Source organism: Squalius cephalus (assembly GCF_949319135.1).
Source record: "Squalius cephalus genome assembly, chromosome: 10".
Taxonomy (NCBI): Eukaryota; Metazoa; Chordata; class Actinopteri; order Cypriniformes; family Leuciscidae; genus Squalius; species Squalius cephalus.
The window spans coordinates 3,420,655-3,439,138 of NC_137131.1; the positions used below are offsets into that span (position 1 = coordinate 3,420,655).

General features: G+C 36.8%; 1 protein-coding gene across 12 annotated transcripts in view; it reads right to left on the reverse strand.

Annotated features, from left to right (window-relative positions):
- tead3b (TEA domain family member 3 b) overlaps positions 1 to 18,484 on the reverse strand; it is a 48,327-nt gene that overhangs the window by 2,355 nt on the left and 27,488 nt on the right. Inside the window, exons 4-14 of one of the 12 annotated variants that reach the window (XM_079884694.1) lie at positions 12,709 to 12,773; positions 12,291 to 12,353; positions 10,075 to 10,086; positions 7,543 to 7,671; positions 7,414 to 7,457; positions 7,271 to 7,327; positions 4,242 to 4,303; positions 3,990 to 4,126; positions 2,573 to 2,746; positions 702 to 845; positions 467 to 619 (exon numbers count right to left, since the gene is read on the reverse strand). In XM_079884694.1, the coding sequence (XP_079740820.1) occupies positions 467 to 619; positions 702 to 845; positions 2,573 to 2,746; positions 3,990 to 4,126; positions 4,242 to 4,303; positions 7,271 to 7,327; positions 7,414 to 7,457; positions 7,543 to 7,671; positions 10,075 to 10,086; positions 12,291 to 12,353; positions 12,709 to 12,773 (1,040 nt within the window). Of the gene's footprint in view, positions 1 to 466; positions 620 to 701; positions 846 to 2,572; positions 2,747 to 3,989; positions 4,127 to 4,241; positions 4,304 to 7,270; positions 7,328 to 7,413; positions 7,458 to 7,542; positions 7,672 to 10,074; positions 10,087 to 12,272; positions 12,354 to 12,468; positions 12,532 to 12,708; positions 12,774 to 18,484 lie in introns of all 12 variants that reach the window. The other 11 variants (XM_079884693.1, XM_079884697.1, XM_079884696.1 and 8 more) reach the window with 11 other exon arrangements.

An 18,484-nucleotide genomic window follows, 5' to 3' on the forward strand; every position in this document is an offset into this window, starting at 1 on the left:
TGCCTGGAACTACTTTAGCTGTGCGTTTCCCTGAAAATAATGCACACCTTAGAACATTCGTCAAACAATCAGATTCAAGCATTCAACGGCCCTGTAGTATAATTAGATTTAAAAAATGTAAATCGCTTGACAGCACTAATAAAAATAAAACACTGCATAGTCTTCACTGTATGAATTAAATATAAATTGATTCTTATTAAATATACAAATGACAGACAGCAGGGCTATTAAAATAATTAAATAAAATTTTACTCTATAAATATTTATAATTTTATTTTATGTTTCCCATAAATTACAGAAAAAAAATTATATGACAAACTATATATCAATTCTCAGTTAATGCCTCATTTAAAATGTTATGAAAAGTACTTTTCATTTCTTTAGGTGGAAATGAACGCTATAAAACAATACAGATAAATATAAACATGACTGTTAACAATCTATGAAATATTCTTGTGCATTTTACCTGTAAGATGGTGAAGTTTTCTAATACGCTGTTCATCATGTATTTCTCAGGCAGGTGCTTGAGCTTGTGGATGAAGTTGATCATATATTCGCACATGGGAGAGCGATGGATGCGATACAAACACTTTCCTCCCTCAACACGAGCGAACTCCGTCTGTAAATCCAAACAGGCTTTTTTTAAAAGAGAAGCACTAGCACTTTTCAGTCATTTTAACGGTGTTGGCGATCACACTCACCTCCACTTTTTCCACCACTTGCTTCCCGAAGGAGCACACTTTGGTTGAGACGGTGATGGTCATGTTCTCTGAGCTGCTATACTGACTGCTGACTCCGTAGAAGGAGCCCGGTCCATCCTGGACGCCACTGTTATTCAGATCCGCCTGAGGAAAAATACACTCAGTACTGTAGCGCTGCAATGCTACGACCAACTAGATTCAAGCTATGAGGAATCATTCATATCCACAGCAATAACACAAAAACAAAACAAGGTAGATATGCTAACACCAGAGTCATTTTCTGTGAGCGTTACATGCATATTCACATGAATGAGATTAGAGCTGCACGATTTATCATTAAAAGATTGAGTTCTCTAAATGACAATGATTTGGCTATGTCTATTAAACCTTTGACAAGTACGATCAAAACGAACATTCAAATCTGCGTTGGCATGTATAGAGCTTATGCGCCAGAGAAACGAGAGCACCGCCATCTTTATAATATTGTCTTTGACCATCTGTTTTTGCGGTCGCTCTGTATATTTCTATGGCATTGCTGTCCAGGAGTAATTAGCTTTTAAAGTGGATTTATTTATTGTAAAGTTAACAAAAGTTATCATGAGGATTGTAATGTTTAAAGCAGATCTTAACAAATGTCAGTCAACCCGGGAAGATTTTAAAACGAGCCGGTCATTCATAAACATGCAAGATCGCTGTGAAAATACAGACGCCGCGATGAAAAGGGGCGGGGCTACATAAGGTCTGTAGGAATGAAACAGCTTCACAATCAGTCTTTTCACAGTATCATTAATTCTGTGTTACAATAATTTAAATTATTACAGAAGTACTGGGATAGAAGTTTATAGTTTGGATAAAAACACTGATGTCTACGGTAGCGAACAAAATAGAGTAAATCACCTTTTGAAAGTAACTTGATGCTTTAAATAAAGATTGCATCAAGTACATTGTTACACAAGTAGGTGGCGACAAATGACTGAATTTTTTTTATTTCTTATTGAATCATTCATTCAAGATTTTCTTTAAAAAACACTGATCGATCCAGTAATGGAACAAGTGAAGTCTTTATGAGTGAGTCATTGACTAAACAGATTTATATTATATATATATATATATATATATATATATATATATATATATATATATATATATATATATATATATATATATATATATATTAAGGCTGGGAATAGATAAAAAAAATGAACTAATTAATCACACAATTTGCTGTGATTAATCGCGATTAATCGCATTTCCCCCAAACTTGTAATCATCAATATTTAATCGCAGAATCACTAATTAAATTAAACAACACACAAAAAAAGGGGAAAAAAAAAGAAAAATGTCCACGCAAATTGGACAGAAAATAGAGCAGCGGAACATTGAGCAGAGAGCACAGCAGCGCGCCGACACACACACACACACAGAACGGAAAAGAGCCGCTTGTTAAGTTACTAAACAAGCTGCGCAAAAATGAAACCCGATCGCCGAAAACGGAGGGGCGGGATGGCATATTTTCGGCCTTTTCAATAGCAGCCGCAAAAGGAAGTCATTAAAACGAGGCAAAAAAAAAAGGTACTGTGTCAATTGCGTTATTTTTTTTAATGCGTTAAACATCTCAAATTAATCGCAAAGATTAACGCGTTAATTCCCCCAGCCCTAGTATCTATCTATCTATCTATCTATATATATATATAGACTGCAGTGATTAACATTTTGTCAGAACCTCTAGTAAATCATGTTATTTTGTTTAGTCTATTCAGAATTGTGGGAAAATAGTGATCTAGATAAAAAAAAAAAAAAAAAAAAAATCACACTTCTCAATTTATCCAGAATCGTGCAGCTCTAAATTAGATGTATCTGACGTGACGCACCCAAAATTTGACGAGAAAGAACGCGTTTTGAGGGCCCTTCTCGTACAGCTCTTTGAGTCCTCCCTTCTTCTCAGGGAACTTGTCGTAGATCTGTCGGATGTCCACCGCCTCCAGCAGAGGGTCGCTGTAGGAAGGGTTGGTCTGGCCAATGTGAACAAACAGGTGTTTGCTGTACTGTAAACAGAAATGCAAAATATATTGTTATTAAAGTTCATTTCATTTAAGAGTAGTCTGTATTTCTGTATGCAACTTCATTATTGGTTTTAATAAAAGTGCTAAACTATACACCCCATCTGCTTTATCTGTCTTTTAATTTTTAATGAGGGATGCAAAATAAAAATTTAATGTGTTACAAAAACAACTGAATTAATTAAAATATCTTCAAATCATTAGGAATAAGTCCAGGTCATATTTCACCCCAAAATCAAAAGAAAAATTATTATAAAAAATATTTCGGTAACGATTTACAATAAGGTTTCATTAGTTCACTATATTACTTAACACGAACTAACAATGAACAATGCTTCTGCATCATTTATTAATCTTAGCAAATGTTAATCTCAGAATTTACTGATACATTTTCAGATCAAAAGTTGTATCTATTAACATTAGTTAATACACATAAATGTAAAAAATGTATTAACTAACAAAGGATAATAAATGCTGTTAAAATATAGTTAATGCATTAACTAATGTTAACAAATGAGACCTTATTGTAAAGTGTTACCAACATTTCTTCATGCAAAAAAATAAATAAAAATTAAATAAATTTATTTATGCATTGTGACATTATGCATTCTGATGACAATTTAAGCACATTAAAATTGTGAAGTATTTGTGCCTCGTGCGGTAGAAATAGCTGTATCTTTATGCAAATTTTAATAAAACCTCAAATAAAAAACTTTAAAAATAGACTTTATGAGAATTCAAAATAACATTTTACTGTATAAAAACAAATGAATTAATTCAACAACATTATATATAATGTCACCTCCAAAGCTAAAAGGCAATCCAAATATTATGAAATTCATGTTAATCCAGCTTTTTACTCAAAACTGTTATACTGATAATATACTTTTGAAATAAAATTAAAAATTTTGTTTAAATCAGAGGAATGCAAACCAAAAGCATTTTCACTACTTTCCAGCCCAGGGATGGACAACTTCGGTCCTGGAGGGCCACTGTCCTACAGAGTTTAGCTCCAACCCTGAAAAAATCACCTGCCTGTAACTTTCTAGTAATCCTGAGGACCTTGATTAGCTTGTTCAGGTGTGTTTGATTAGGGTTGGAGCTAAACTCTATAGGACAGTGGCCCTCCAGGACCAAAGTTGCCCTCCAGGACCAAAGTTGCCCATCCCTGTTCCAGCCTCTCCTCTGTGGATAAGCACATGTGGGTCGAGAGCTCGTCTCTACTCACAGAGTCCTGGTCCTGCGGGACCTCCATGAACGCGGAGTACTCCAGAAGACGCAGTTTTGAGGAGGCGATGGTGCGATCCTGCCACACGGGCACTGCGGTGGCAACCGGCGGGGGGGGAGGGGCCAGAGGCTCGTATGCTGGACAAACACAAGGGGGCGCCAGTTAGACTCAACCACAGACACAAACCGAGAAGAAATGGTGGCAGGCGTGAGCTGTGCTCGAAATGGACTACTAGTGTACTAGTACACTTACATGATAAGGGTTGAACAGGTCCTGATAGGTTTGGGTAAGAAGTTTGTGCAAATGGCTTGATGCTGAAAAAGTATTCAGGATTTGTTAGAATCAAATTCAAGTTATTATTTAAAGTTATTTACTTGGGTTAAACATTCTCTTAGGGTTCCCACACTTTTTGACCATTTCCAATCATGTTTGACTACTTTTGATTCAGACTGATTTGTTAAGCAATCATTTAGACTTGATCAGTTCAAATTAATCAATTGGAAAGAACTGACTCAAAGGAATGATTCACTCACAAATCGAATATCACTATGGCTTATAAACAAGTTTCATGCTAGACAAGAGCAATATCTAGCTGATTAAATTATTTAGAGCAGAGCATAACTAGAAAATGTGTATTAATTACAGAAATGGTCATGACTTATATTATTAAAAAAATATCTCTGAAACTAAATCAAATATTTCTTGTCCATACATTTATTAATTCGGTATAAAGCCGTTTTAATACATAGGATAGTGAACAAAAACCCAGGCATTATCACCAAAATCCTCAAGGGTCCTGATCACCCTGCCTGGGGGTTATTTTGTGATCATGACTTGCTAACTGTATATTATCACTTACTAATTAATTCCCATAACTTTTCAAGTCCTACAAAACACAAATTCCCTGATATCTTTTTGTTGTCCATGACTGTGGGAACCCTTTCTTATGCACTGAAATGTTTTTGGTTGGTTTACAAGGTGGTATATTTCACACCTTGAAAATTCACTTTTTGTTTCGGCCGTATCAGCTAAGCGTAAGTTCACCTACTTCAGTGAGCGAGTGCAACATGACAAAAGTCATGTGCGCAGGCTCACGTCTGATAACACACATGCTCGAGAGATCTCAACAGAGGCTTGAGACCACAGAGCCCATGATGTAGAGAGGAATTCGTTTAGTATGTTGCCAATGAATAAGGCTGGGAATCAAAATTTGGGAAGCAAAGCAATGGGAATTATAATGCACCGCTTCTGAATCTACAGTAAAATCTAATCAAGTTTTATCAGAGTTGTGAGCTTGAAATTTGATCCGAATGTGATGAGAAAGAGTGGCCATCATAAAATAGTTAGGGCTGCCTTTTAAAAAGCCCCTTTCACACAGCGCGCTGATCCCGGGAAATTACTAGAGTGCCTTCAGTGTGAACGCAAACACGTTCCGGGATTGATGCCGGGATGGGGACCTAGTAACATTGCCGGGATTGGTCCCGGAACACACCCTGTGTGAACAAAAGCCAGGATCAATGCCGTAAAAGGGTGTTTTGTTGCTCTTAGAAGAAAGTTTGTGTTCGTCATCAACAAAGAAAGAACGAAAAAATGTCTGCAAACTGGAATGAAGCCGAGACCAGGAGCTCCTTACTATCCACGCTGAAGCTGAGAGCGTTCGCCAGCTTTGTGGAACGGTACGCAATGTGTTAGTGTATGACCGAATCCGGGAAAAAAAATGCTCAGACGTGGTTTCTCGAGATTATTAGTAAATTTAAGACGCTGCGTAAAAATATCCATCAAGTGCACGCCTACAATGGAAAGAGCGGTAGCGGAAGGTTAGACTGGCCTTTCTACAACACATCCTGATGGCACGTGTCTTTACGGGATCTTTCCGGGATGTGTGTGAACGCACTCACAGATTCCGAAAAATCACTGGCAGTGTGAATGAACCAAATCAAACCATTATCCGTATATATTTTCCGGAATCTCGGTGTGAAAGGGGCTTAATAGTCAACTATATGTTAATCGGCAAGAAGAGGCTTGGTCGACGGGAAAAAAAAAATCCACAGAAATTGCCGAAGTCATCTAGTGACAGATCGTTAACACGGCTAATGTGGTAATACAGTATGTCGGGCAGGAAAATTCAAAGTGTGGGAACATATCGAGATGGTAAAGAATGACCACAAAAAGGTGATATGCGAACTTAAACATGATCTATCATTTAAACCTTGCTAGTAGTAACCTAAGGTTAGCCGCTTTACATCGCATTAACGTTAACCTATATAAATGTATTTCTCCCAACTAATGGCTTGATTGAACAACTAACAGTCGACTAGGAAAATCTTTTTCCCACACATTTAACCAATGAATTTCCACTACTTTCTCAGTTGATCGTTCAATAACATTGTACTTACAAATAGAAATCTCTAGCCAATTAAATATTTTATTCTTAGATTCTAAGCATAACTAGAATCACTGGTAACACTTTACAATAAGGTTTAATTAGTTGACTACATTAGTTAACATGAACTATTAATGAACTGCACTTCTACAGCCTTTATTCATCTTTGTTAATGTTAATTTGAACATTTACTAATACATTATTAAACTCAAAGGTTGTATTTGTTACCATTAGTTAATGCACTGTAAACACGAACAAACAATGAACGACTGTATTTTTATTAACTGACGTTAACAAAGATAAACAAATACAGTAGTAAATGTATTGACAATGGTTACTTAATACATTAACTAATGCAACCTTATTGTAAAGTGTTACCGAATCATTTATATTATGCTTCCATAACATTATGATTTGAATCATTTGTATAGTTTTTCCAAGCACAGGAAGTTCCCAAATATTTCTTGGTTTTCAGTAATAGAAATTGAACACTGAAATAAAATAAAATATTAGACAAAAATCTTACAAAACTTAAATGAAAATTAGAGATGTTGCCTTAGCAGCGAACTGAAATAAATAAGTTGAAGTACTAACATTCAAATAAAAAGCTTAAAAATTAAGACTGAATAAAAATATTTTTAAAAATTAATAAAAATGACAAAAGCACATACATTTACTTAAACTAAAAATTTACAAATAAAAGCTAATTCTAAATAAATGCTAAATACTATAATAGTATCCAAATAATACTAAAACTCATTGAGTCACTATTTTGACTTAAGTTGGTTAAGTGTAACTGGGATCTGAATTATAATGGTTAAATCCTTCACGATTCCCATCTCTAGCAGTGAGGCAGTGCTAGCTAAACATCAGTTCAAGCTCTGTGGAGGGAACTTACGCGTAGCTGGTGCGGCCAAGCCCAGGACTTCTTCCTGGGTTGTGCTTAAGAACCAGCCTGATACATAAAAACGTGATCCATTAAACATGCCAGATACACAAACACACCGAGAAACACAATGTATGAGTTCATGAGTTACTCACTCCTGAGAGGGTCCAGGTTGACCCGGGATGGGGGTCGGCCAGAACTGGAAAACAAAACAGTGAAAACAATCAAATCACTTCATAATTTGTTGGAATAGTTTTAAGTGGAATTAAGCATCCGAAGCGTACTCGTGCAGATGGAGGGTAAGGGGACTGTGGAAGAGGAGGAAGAGAGGTCTTGATCAGACTCGGAGACACGATCTGAGCGGAGGAGAGCGCCGCCATGTTCTGGAGAGCTTTGTCTTTGGACGCTTGATCCTGAGGAGACGGAGACCCACGTGAGCAGAATAAACCAGGAGAAAATACAGACAAATTCATGGCAATTTTACTGTTAATTTTAATGCAAAGCAGCCTGCTGATTTATGACAAAGCAAGATAAAAGCATTAGAAAAAGGGGAAATAATAGGAAATCAGAGAGAACCAAATGATTCGCATTTCCAGTGTTTGCAAGACAGCAAAAGAAATGTGTTAAAGTTTCGGGTGAGTTGATGTTTTATGGCTTCACGTGTGTTAGGGCTGTCAAATTAAAATGCGAATTTAAATTATTTGTCGAATTTAAAATAAAAATCCACATTCGAAAGATGCCGCTGCATTGTTTATTCAAAACACTGCATAAATAGAGAAGTTAAATGCAGATCTTGGTTATGCCAAAACCATAACCAAACCCGTTCATACATAAGCATTTTCTGTGCTGCTTTTCCATTGTTTTCTATGGAAACAAGCGCTAGATGGACATCCTTGACTCGTGTCTCGCAACAGAGATGCCACGTAAAGCTAAAAGAAGTTCAACTTTTAAAAAACATTGTGGGTTTTTCCCATTCCACTGCATCTCAAAAAAGTACTTTGTGTGATCGGTGCTTCATATCTTTGTATTAAGCTATGAATAAATACATAATTGTTTATGCAATTTACAGAATTATATTTTAAATGTTATGCACTTTTTTGTACAGACAGTCCTGCTTTCATTTCATTGCTTTGAATAAACAATTTAATGCGATGCATTAATATTTTGCTCATTGCGCCCTCTTGTGGCCTCAGGAGACAAGCCAAAAGCTTTTCCCCTAACTGAAATTATGCCTTATAAGTTAAAATATAATTAGAATATGTGACCCTGGATCACAAAACTAGTCATAAGTCGCACGGGTATATTTGTGGCAATAGCCAACAATACACTGTATGGGTTAAAAATATAGATTTTTCTTTTATGCCAAAAATCATTAGGATGTTAAGTAAAGATCATGTTCCATTAAGATATTTTGTACATTTCCTACCGTAAATATATAAAACATTCATTTTTGTGAGTGAATGCAGCACAATCGCCAACATAATTGGACAACTTTAAAGGCGATTTTCTCAATGTTTCGATTTTTTTGCACCCTCAGATTCCAGATTTACAAACAGTTGCATCTCGGCCTATCCTAACAAACCATACATCAATGAAAAGCTTATTTACTCAGCTTTCATATGATGTATAGATCTCAATTTCAAAATTGTGACCCATGTTTTGTGGTCCAGGGTCACATATTAGTAATATTTAGGTATAAAATTCGAATTTAGTTTTTAAGCCATTTTGACAGCCCTATCGCATGACTTGTTTTCTTTCAGCTGTACATGATGGTTAAATGGATGCAAGAAAAAAATCAATACAGTATGCAAACAAATGTCAGAAAGAAGACCAATCACAAGTCAGTATGCAAATTTGATGATGCCATTGCTGTCGGTAACATTTTTAGAGCGCTGAACATTCTAACAATGCAAGTCCTACAAAAAGTAGGTCTATAAAGTCTATAGAAATTAAAATTATACAGCATATCTAAGGCTGAAACTATCATTAAGCTGTTCAGGTTGAATTTAGCCCAAAAGTTTAATAGTTCAGGTAGTGGTTTAGAACAAAATCCTAAGCATAATGTTTAAAGAACATCAATTCAGTGCTGCCCTGCAAACACTATAATCATGTGGCTACTTCGATAATCAGTTATTGTAATTGGATATTGAACATGCAAACTGCTATAAGCCTCTCAAAATCTAACTAGCATCTCTGGTTTTCAATTTTAATGAGAAGGAAAAAAGCACAAGCAATACAGATATCTGACAGATATCAATTACAGCACAGCCAACAAAGCAACAGCAACAGCCAGGGATACGTCAAACGAACCACTTTCAAGTTTTGTCTTTAAGCTCACAGTCATTCACCTAAAACATCCTGGTCAAGCTCCTTCATCAAGGATATTAAATTATGCCCCATCAAAAACAAGCCTCACAAATGAAAGCAGAATTTAACTATACGTTTGGCATGAAATTCCTGTTTTCCAAAGGCTGAGCGTGAAGCATGTCACTTTGCATCACAATAAATTAATGAGGATAATAAAAAGACTCGGAAGCATGACCACAATAAGTGGTGGCTCACAATTAAGTTTCTTGAATTTATAGAGCCTGCAGTACATCATAAAACGGAGGGACGACATGGAAACTTCAGAGAGCAAAACGGCCAGGCACATTATTTACACAAGAATTATGAGCAATCTATGCACACCGCAGGGCCGGAGAAGAGGACTTTATAATGGCAGTGCTGAATGTAAGCTGAACCTGTGCAGGACAGCCAAGCAAAGCGAAGCAAAAATCAAGTCAACAATAATTCGCACAATTCAAATCCACACTTACCAAGTTCATGGCCTGAATCAAAAGAAAGAAAGACCATTAGTACAATATTTTGAGAGCAATTTCACTAAACCTATTGTTTCTGACAGAAAATAAAATCTTTGGATGTACGCTAACTACATAAACTAGTCACAGTCAATTCTATTCTAGATATTCTGGGACTATTTTCTAGCACTTAAAATGGTTTGTAAGTGTGTTTAAAAAAAAAAAAAAGAGAATATGCGCCTATGAACAGCTTGCACAAAAACGTACCACATACTGCAAGTCTACCTGAACAAAAACAAATCTAATAAGCACTCATAATAAAAAATACTGTGCATTTCTGAAAGAATTTACTGCTGTCTTGTAGTTCATGTATACACTGGCAGGTGGCGCTAAACACTAACATCTAAAATGCAACCAGAATAAAACATGAAAAAGAAGTTGTCAAAAATGCTGCATTGCGATTAATGCAAATTCGTTATATTAATGTTTAGAATTCATTATGTTTGTGAAAATTATGTTTATGCAATTTCACACAAATTCAATTTAATTTCACACAAAAAAACCTCTAAAAACAACAACAATAACAACAACAATAATAACAACAACAACAACAACAAAAACAACAACAACAACAACAACAAAAACAACAGTCATTTTGTCGGGATCTTATTCAAACTTTGTTTTTCCAAATTTACACACAATTTAAAAAAAGTAAGTTCTGTAAAACATTATTTTTTTATGATTAACAGACCTATTCATTTATATGCCAGGCCAGTTCATTTTAATAAGATTTAATTTAATTTCAACAAGTTTAAGTCTCGGTCAGCCTGATCACAAAATAATCTGCACAAAAATTATTTCGGTCGAGCGCTAATCCGCAGTACTTTGTCTAATCTCAGACAGATTTTACTAGGCCTGTCACGATAATCAGCATATCGACTTGTCATATACTGCACGATATATGGACATTTAAAAATGTAAACTCAACAGGTATGAAATATGATCAGTAAGAGGAAAACGCTGTTAATGAGAAGATGAGCACTGGACTGCTGCAGGTTAGTGGGGAAATATACTTGTTTTTTATTCAGAATGCACAGTTGGAAAGAAAATATTTATAGGAACATTTCAGCAGGTTCAAGATAACTCATGTTAAAGCAGAGAACATAATACATTGTTTTAATGAATTGACAGCCATAAAATGTAGTAATAATTTGTGTAGGTGCGCTGAACGCTGTTACCAGAAACTCCTGAGATGTTATAAGTAGCACGCGGAAGTAGTTGTGCAAGTAGTCCATTCTAGTATCTAGATATTCTTAAGAATTAAAAGTTTGTTTGTCATTTGAAACTGTGTAGGCCTACTTGCATTATTATGCTGTTATATTATGAATATATATCCACTAGGGATGCACCGATTTTGGCCGATACGATAACCGATAATTCGTTACATTTGAAAGCCGATAACCGATATATTGGCCGATAAATCCAAATCCAAATTTGTAATTACTTTTTGAGAGCCTGATTACAAAAACAAAAGTTTCACTATTAAAAGCCATGTCTCAAAACACAATTATAATGTTCTCATTATAATTTTATGAAGCCGATATCACAGCACATAACTGTATTTTCCTTATTTGAAGTGATTCCAATCATATTTCAAGCAATTTAAAGCCATCATGGTGAACAGTGCGAATCTGAGGAGTCTCAGCAGAAGGAAATAATACATTATTTATCGGCTTTAATATATCGGACAAATTTTCTAATCAGGCTGATAACGATAACATTAAAAATGTGTATATATCGGTCGATACCGATATGGTGGCCGATATATCGTGCATCCCTAATATCCACAAAAAGTGGTTTCATCATGACAGGTCTAAATTTTACAGGTGAAAACTGTGTATTGGTGACAGACACATGGAGTCTGGATGCAAGGAAAGGAAGGTTGAGAAAACAGTGAGCCTCAGGAAAGCCAACAGGCAAAGATCTCAGCCAATCATGCACTTTCAGCCTCTATGACATTCAGCAGCGCCAAACGCAAAGCAATACGCTACTCGACACAGGTTTGAGCCTCCGTAGCTCTTCAATCTTAGTATTTTCACCAAATACTGATGCAAACACTCGTGTCTCTGGATTTCATTCAGCCAACAGATTCCTGGAACTTACAGCGATCTCTCATTGGTTTGTGCAAAGGCAAATGCCATTAAGCCCCGCCCCACCCGCAGGAAAGCGCATACCTTCAGCTTTGACTGTATCTCGCGAGATTTTCTCCGGGCAAGAACCTGCAAATGGCTAGAAACCTGCAGAACAGAAAAGCCAAAGAGGAAGAAAAGAAAAAGAGGAGGTAGAAGAGGAGAAAGAGAGAGACGCCGTAACCAAAGAGGGAAACGATGCGCCACTGCGTTTCAAACCTACCTTTATACCTGCTTGATACTCTCGAACTTTCTTCCGTGCTAACACCTGTATGTGACTAGATACCTGAAGAATTTTGAGACAGTTTAACAAAAAAACACATGCATAGCCACATCACAACACTATTTCACCTAAAACTGAAAACTGTCATTAAATCCCACTGTTGTTAGGCAAACTAATATTTAATGTGATCAGTAGTATATATACTGTATATAAAGTGCATGTTGCATGAACATTGAATACCTGTTTTCGTGTGCGGGTTTTGCCTGTTCTCAGCTTGATGTATCTGGCAATAAGCTCATTGCGACCTGAGGGGGGGAAAAAAGTTAAAGTTTCAGTGACCAAAAGGTGGCGACAAAAGCAATGAAAGTGGTGCATATATCTCTCAACAACACTTGCAGACTTCATTACTTTTCTATTTGTGGTTTTCAGTCTCATGAAGTAAAGTTTTTGCCTTTTTATATTAGATTTGCCTTCAAACGATGGGGAAAAAAAACAGCTTCAAATTGGGCCATTTTATTACCACTGCACTCAGTCATGTGGTAATAAACGCATTATCTGTAAAACCTTTAACAAGGATAAAAAAGTGACCATTCTGAATGCTCTATGTAACATGCATCAAGTAATCATGTGAACATTATATGTATTAATTCATTGGTTATTAAAGTTTCACAGCATCATTATTCAGATTAAAAAAACTTAACTAAACCCCGTAAGATTTTTCTAAAAACAAAAGATTTGATTTGAGTTTGCTTAGATTTTGTTTACTGTAAAAGACAAATATATATATACATATATATATATATATATATATATATATAAATTGCAGTGTGAATATACCATGCTCTATATTCGCCATTTTTGTGTAATATAATATTGTAATTTAAGCAGAAACCACCAATTTCAATATCACAAAAAACTAATACTAGTCTTAAAAAACAAACAAAAAAACCTCTCAAGCTTACTGAAGACAAGTAAACAGTCAGTGATAAAATAAGAACAAACAAAATAATTACAGGCAATAGGACAAAAAAAAAAAAAAAAAAAAACTACAAATAGACCTACCTAAAAAACTTCAAGCGCTAAATAAGAAATGCAACATAAATTGTATAAAGTAATCAAATGTATAAAAAAAAACTGCATGGTCTTCACTGTGTAAATTAAATATACATTTGTTCTTATTAAATTTACAAAAAGTGATTTAGTCGAGAGCAGTGAGAGATTTTTTTATCTCTTTTCTTGCTTGATTAACATGAATGACAGGAATATTAGGCTTCTATCACTTTAAGAACTCCTCAGATCCAATATACTGTTACAGATGCGTTTCCTTTCTCAACTGTGCTTCTGTTCACTTAAGACATAAATGACTGTATTTACAAGGATACTTGCAAAGATGGCATTTTGAGTGTGCATTTAACACACGTTAAGCGACGAGAATACTTTTTGTGCGCAAAAACAAACAAAAATAACGACGTTATTCAACTATTCATTTTCTTCTGTGTGGGCCTCTGAGTGAGTTCACGTAGTGTAACAGCGCAGCGCTTCTGGGTTGTACGTCAGAACGTAGGCTCACTATTGGCCGACGCTGGTTGTGTGTGATGCTGTCCAATAGTGAGTCCAATAGTTCTGTAACGCTGTTACACTGCGTGAATTCACTCAGAGGCCCACACAGAAGAAAATGAATAGTTGAATAAAGTCATTATTTTTGTTTGTTTTTGAGCACAAAAAGTATTCTCGTCACTTGATAAACTTAAGGTTGAGCCACTGTAGTCACTTGGACTATTTTAACGATGTCTTTACTAACTTTTCTGGTATGGCAGATGAAATTACACAGAAGCCTATGAAGGAGAGAGACAGCTCTCAGATTTAATGAAAAATTTCTTAAAGGGATAGTTCACTTTGAAATTAAATTTTGGTATGTTTTAGCTTACCTCAAGGGCATCCAAGATGTAGGTGTCTTTTTTTCCACAGTAGTTTCAATTTTGATATTTTTAGGTCAAACCGTTCTTGTCTGTCAGTCATATAATGCATGTCTATGGTCACCACCTCAAAGAGCATGCACAGAGAAGTCCAAATTAAACAATTCCCCATCGTAAGTACACATTGATGGCCTAAGACATGAAACGAGCGGTTTTTGTGAGAAAACGAACAGTATTTATATAATTTTTACCTCTTTTACACAACCCATAGACAGTATGACACAACTACATCCAAGTGATCTGAGGGCGCACGCGCTTCCGGCGCTTTCTTCTTCTTCTTGTTTTTTTTAACGCGGATCGCAAACAAATATGTACATTTGTACAGATTTCTCTGTGCATGCTCTTTGAGGTGGTGACCATAGACCTGCATTATATGACTGACAGACAAGAACGGTTTGACCTAAAAATATCAAAATTGAAACTATTGCGGAAACAAAGACACCTACATCTTGGATGCCCTTGAGGTAAGCTAAAACATACCAAAATTTAATTTCAAAGTGAACTATCCCTTTAATTCATGTTCCTAAGAAGAACGAAAGCCTTACAGGTTTGGAACAACATGAGGGCGAGTAATTACTGACAGAATTTTCATTTTTGGTTGAACTAACCCTTTAAGTAGTCATTAAGAGAATGCACCAATTGTTTTTGTTTTACTCTGAGGCGGAAACAGGCTTCCACAGCAGAGAAAGCGCTGCACTGATTTGAGTTTGGTGTCTGTACACCCTTCCCCAGACACACCCTCTCTCTCCCTCGCTCTCTCTGAGCCTCCGCATTCCTCACATTCCACTGCGCCTGTGACATCTGCCCCACACAACTTGATTTGATGAGGGCAACAGCCTGGAGCATGCGTTCAGAGAGCGAGAGAACGGCCTGAAAAAAGCGAGGGAGAGAGAGAGAGAAACAAAGAGCTTTGCTGTTTCTGCCAACAACTGGCAGCTGAAGATCGTCCTCCCAAACGGACACCCACACCTGCCACGAACCACCCCTGCAGGAGGCACAGAATAACACAGACCCCCTGTGTCCCATATTCTGCTCTCCAAGCTCTGATTCCCTCATCAGGTTTCCTCTCAACCTTTGCTCTTTGAGTGTGTCTGTAAAGGAAGTTCAGGCAAGAGTGTTTCGGTTCCGGAATAACACCTGATAACTTCTTGGGGTGGTGTGGTGTGGTGGTCAAACTGGTCACTGGAAGGTTGTTGGATCAATCCCTGGAAGGAATGGGCTGTGATCCACTAATCAAACTACAATCAATACCAAACAATATGTATCTTACAGACTTGCCCTCCCTTCAAATGCCTTTCATGCTCTGTTGAGACGGAGCATGAAGAAGAAGCTGTTGAGCAGAGACGACACCCAAGGTGGATCGGAGTCAAGGAGTGTATGGTGCTTTGCTCCATCCTCAGGGAGCAGGGCATTTTTTGCAAGCCTCAATTCCCATTAAAGCACAGGTGGAAAAATATCTTGCCAGCATAACAGCTATGAAACCAGACAGACGGCATTTCTGCCATTCAATTGGGCCCTAAATCAACCGGGCAAAGCCAAAATGTACAAAACATAATAATAAAACTCATAAATTTAAGTTCTGGCTTGACATTTGGTGCACAAAATGTACCGATGTCACATGTGTTTGTTCTCAGATAGACGAGATCATCAAGATAGCTTCTCGTAAAAACAACTTGTACTTAAAGGCATTTCCGACTGGAGAGATGACAAAATTAAATTTTATTCAAAGCATAACTCATAAAAGTTGTCTCAGTGCAACACACTCATTTCCACCCATTAATGTTGGTGGAATAAAAAAAGAAAGAAGTAGTGGCGGCTCTGCACTTCACATTACACTACAGGCTTTTCAGGCGCGATACTGGCGGCGTTAACAGGGCCGGAGCAGACGGCGTTCCCGAGGCCTCACGTCAGCAGAGATATTATGAGCGCTGACGTCATTCTCCTCGTGAGTGGGCTTCTTCAGTGGCAGAGCTCAGGCAGATGACTGCATGTAAATGGATAAGGTGTTTACAGTCGCTGGCAAGAGCAGGCTCTCCATGAGGCCGGCACACGCCTTCCTAGACGTGGCGAGAGCAAAGAGTGTCAATGACATGCTGGGATACAATTATAACTTGATTTATTAATAAATCTAATTTGTGGAACATCGCATTATTGGCACAATGACTTACGGAAAGTCATAATTGGCACAATGACTTGCGGCTAGTGGAAATGAATTGCTTAATCAGCAAGACCTCAATGTCAAATCAACTCACACTCTAGTTTTCCCCATTTGAAATAAACAACCAAACCTGCGGGCGTATGAGTCAAACATACCGTGACTGACAACAGAAAGCAGAACCAAGGTTCCCAACATAAGGCCACATGGTTTCAAGGGAATCCCCTCAACAAAAAGAGATATTATGCATAAGTTTTCAGAAAATGCTAACAATGTCCTATCATCAATGTCAATATTCGAGAATTTTCTTATCAACCAGCCTCGGCATCTGCAGCACCACACAGTGCAGCGCAATGTCCTTCTGACTTCATAGTGAGTCAGTATATGTTTAGATTTACCGGCAAGAGGAGGATAAAGCCTGGATGATGTAATCCCTAACTAAAGAAGAGACTCTAGAGGCTTGGTTGCAAGATTTAGCGCACCGTCTATTAGTCTACAGTCAACACAAGCAGCTCTGCACCCTCTAAGGCACGATGAATAAGACTAATTTGCTCTACAAAAGGCAGAAGCTTTGTTGACATTCACTCACACATGCTTCATAAATGAAGGTTCTCGCATGAAACGCTCACAGTAAATTCTAATAGACTGGTGTTAACATGCAGCAAGGCTGAAGAAAACCTCTAATAAGCAAAAACAAAAAATGTTCACTTAATTAATTCACTTAAATTTAGATGGAACTATATATTAGGGGTGTGCCGGTTTCAGAATTGGTGATGACGGTTAAGACACTTAGTTTGAATAAAATTAATATTTGTGTAGTGTTCAATGTTGTTATCGATAGAGATACGTGGATGGGGTATTAGTTCTTCCGCAACTGCATCACAAAACTCATCATCCGCACCAACGTTTTTTGACCAAATTTCAAAGCCGCACCCGCCCGCCATCCGCTGATTGGTTTGCGGTCTATGGACGATGCAGTGCTCTGCTGATGCGAGCCGCAAGAAAGCCCTTGTCTGTTCTAGAAAGGATGCAGCAAAGATATTTAATGCTAATGAGGCATAGGCCTACGCTGAGTTTCATTCATTTACGATGAGATGCGCTCTAGTTTATTTGCTTTTTATTTATTAAATACATGCAATTGGTTGATGAAACATTTATTAAAATTAAGATACAATTTGTACAAAACGAAATTCGCTTTAAAGAAATGCTTTCTACAAAGCAAAACTTAATGAAGTGGTAAAAATCATGTCTGACCATTTACAAAACAAAACTTCATTAAGTGGTAAAAACCATGTCTCCCGATTGCAAATGTTCATTGCTAATGTTTATTATTGCAAATGTTTTTCATTTGTTTAATAAATCTCATAATGATGGCACATCACTATATCATAGCTTTTATTTCTATCTCAAATGATTGGCGGTCGGTCAAGGGGTACTTGGCAAAGAATCAAATACAGTTGGAAACGACATAGACCATTAATAACACAGACTGTTAACATTTGTTTTTAATTAGTATTTAAACATTCTCTATGATAAAAAATGTTTGTAAAAAATATTTTAATAACACGGTTTTGGCGGTTATAGAGTTGTAATGACGGTGTTCAACTATAACCGTCGGTCTCACGGTTATATACTAACCGTCACACCCCTACTATATATACACACTTCATAGGCGAATAATATATAAAAACTTAAAATTGACATTTCCGTCAACCCAGGCCCTGTCCCAAATGCCAAGCTTGAGACACATCTACACTGGCACCAATTTAGCAAAAGGCCACAAAGTGACCCTTCAGAATTATAAAATGACCAATGGAAAACCCTACAGCAGTGTCCAATCCTACTACGCGAGGGCCAATGTGGTGCAGAGTTTAGCTTTAACTAG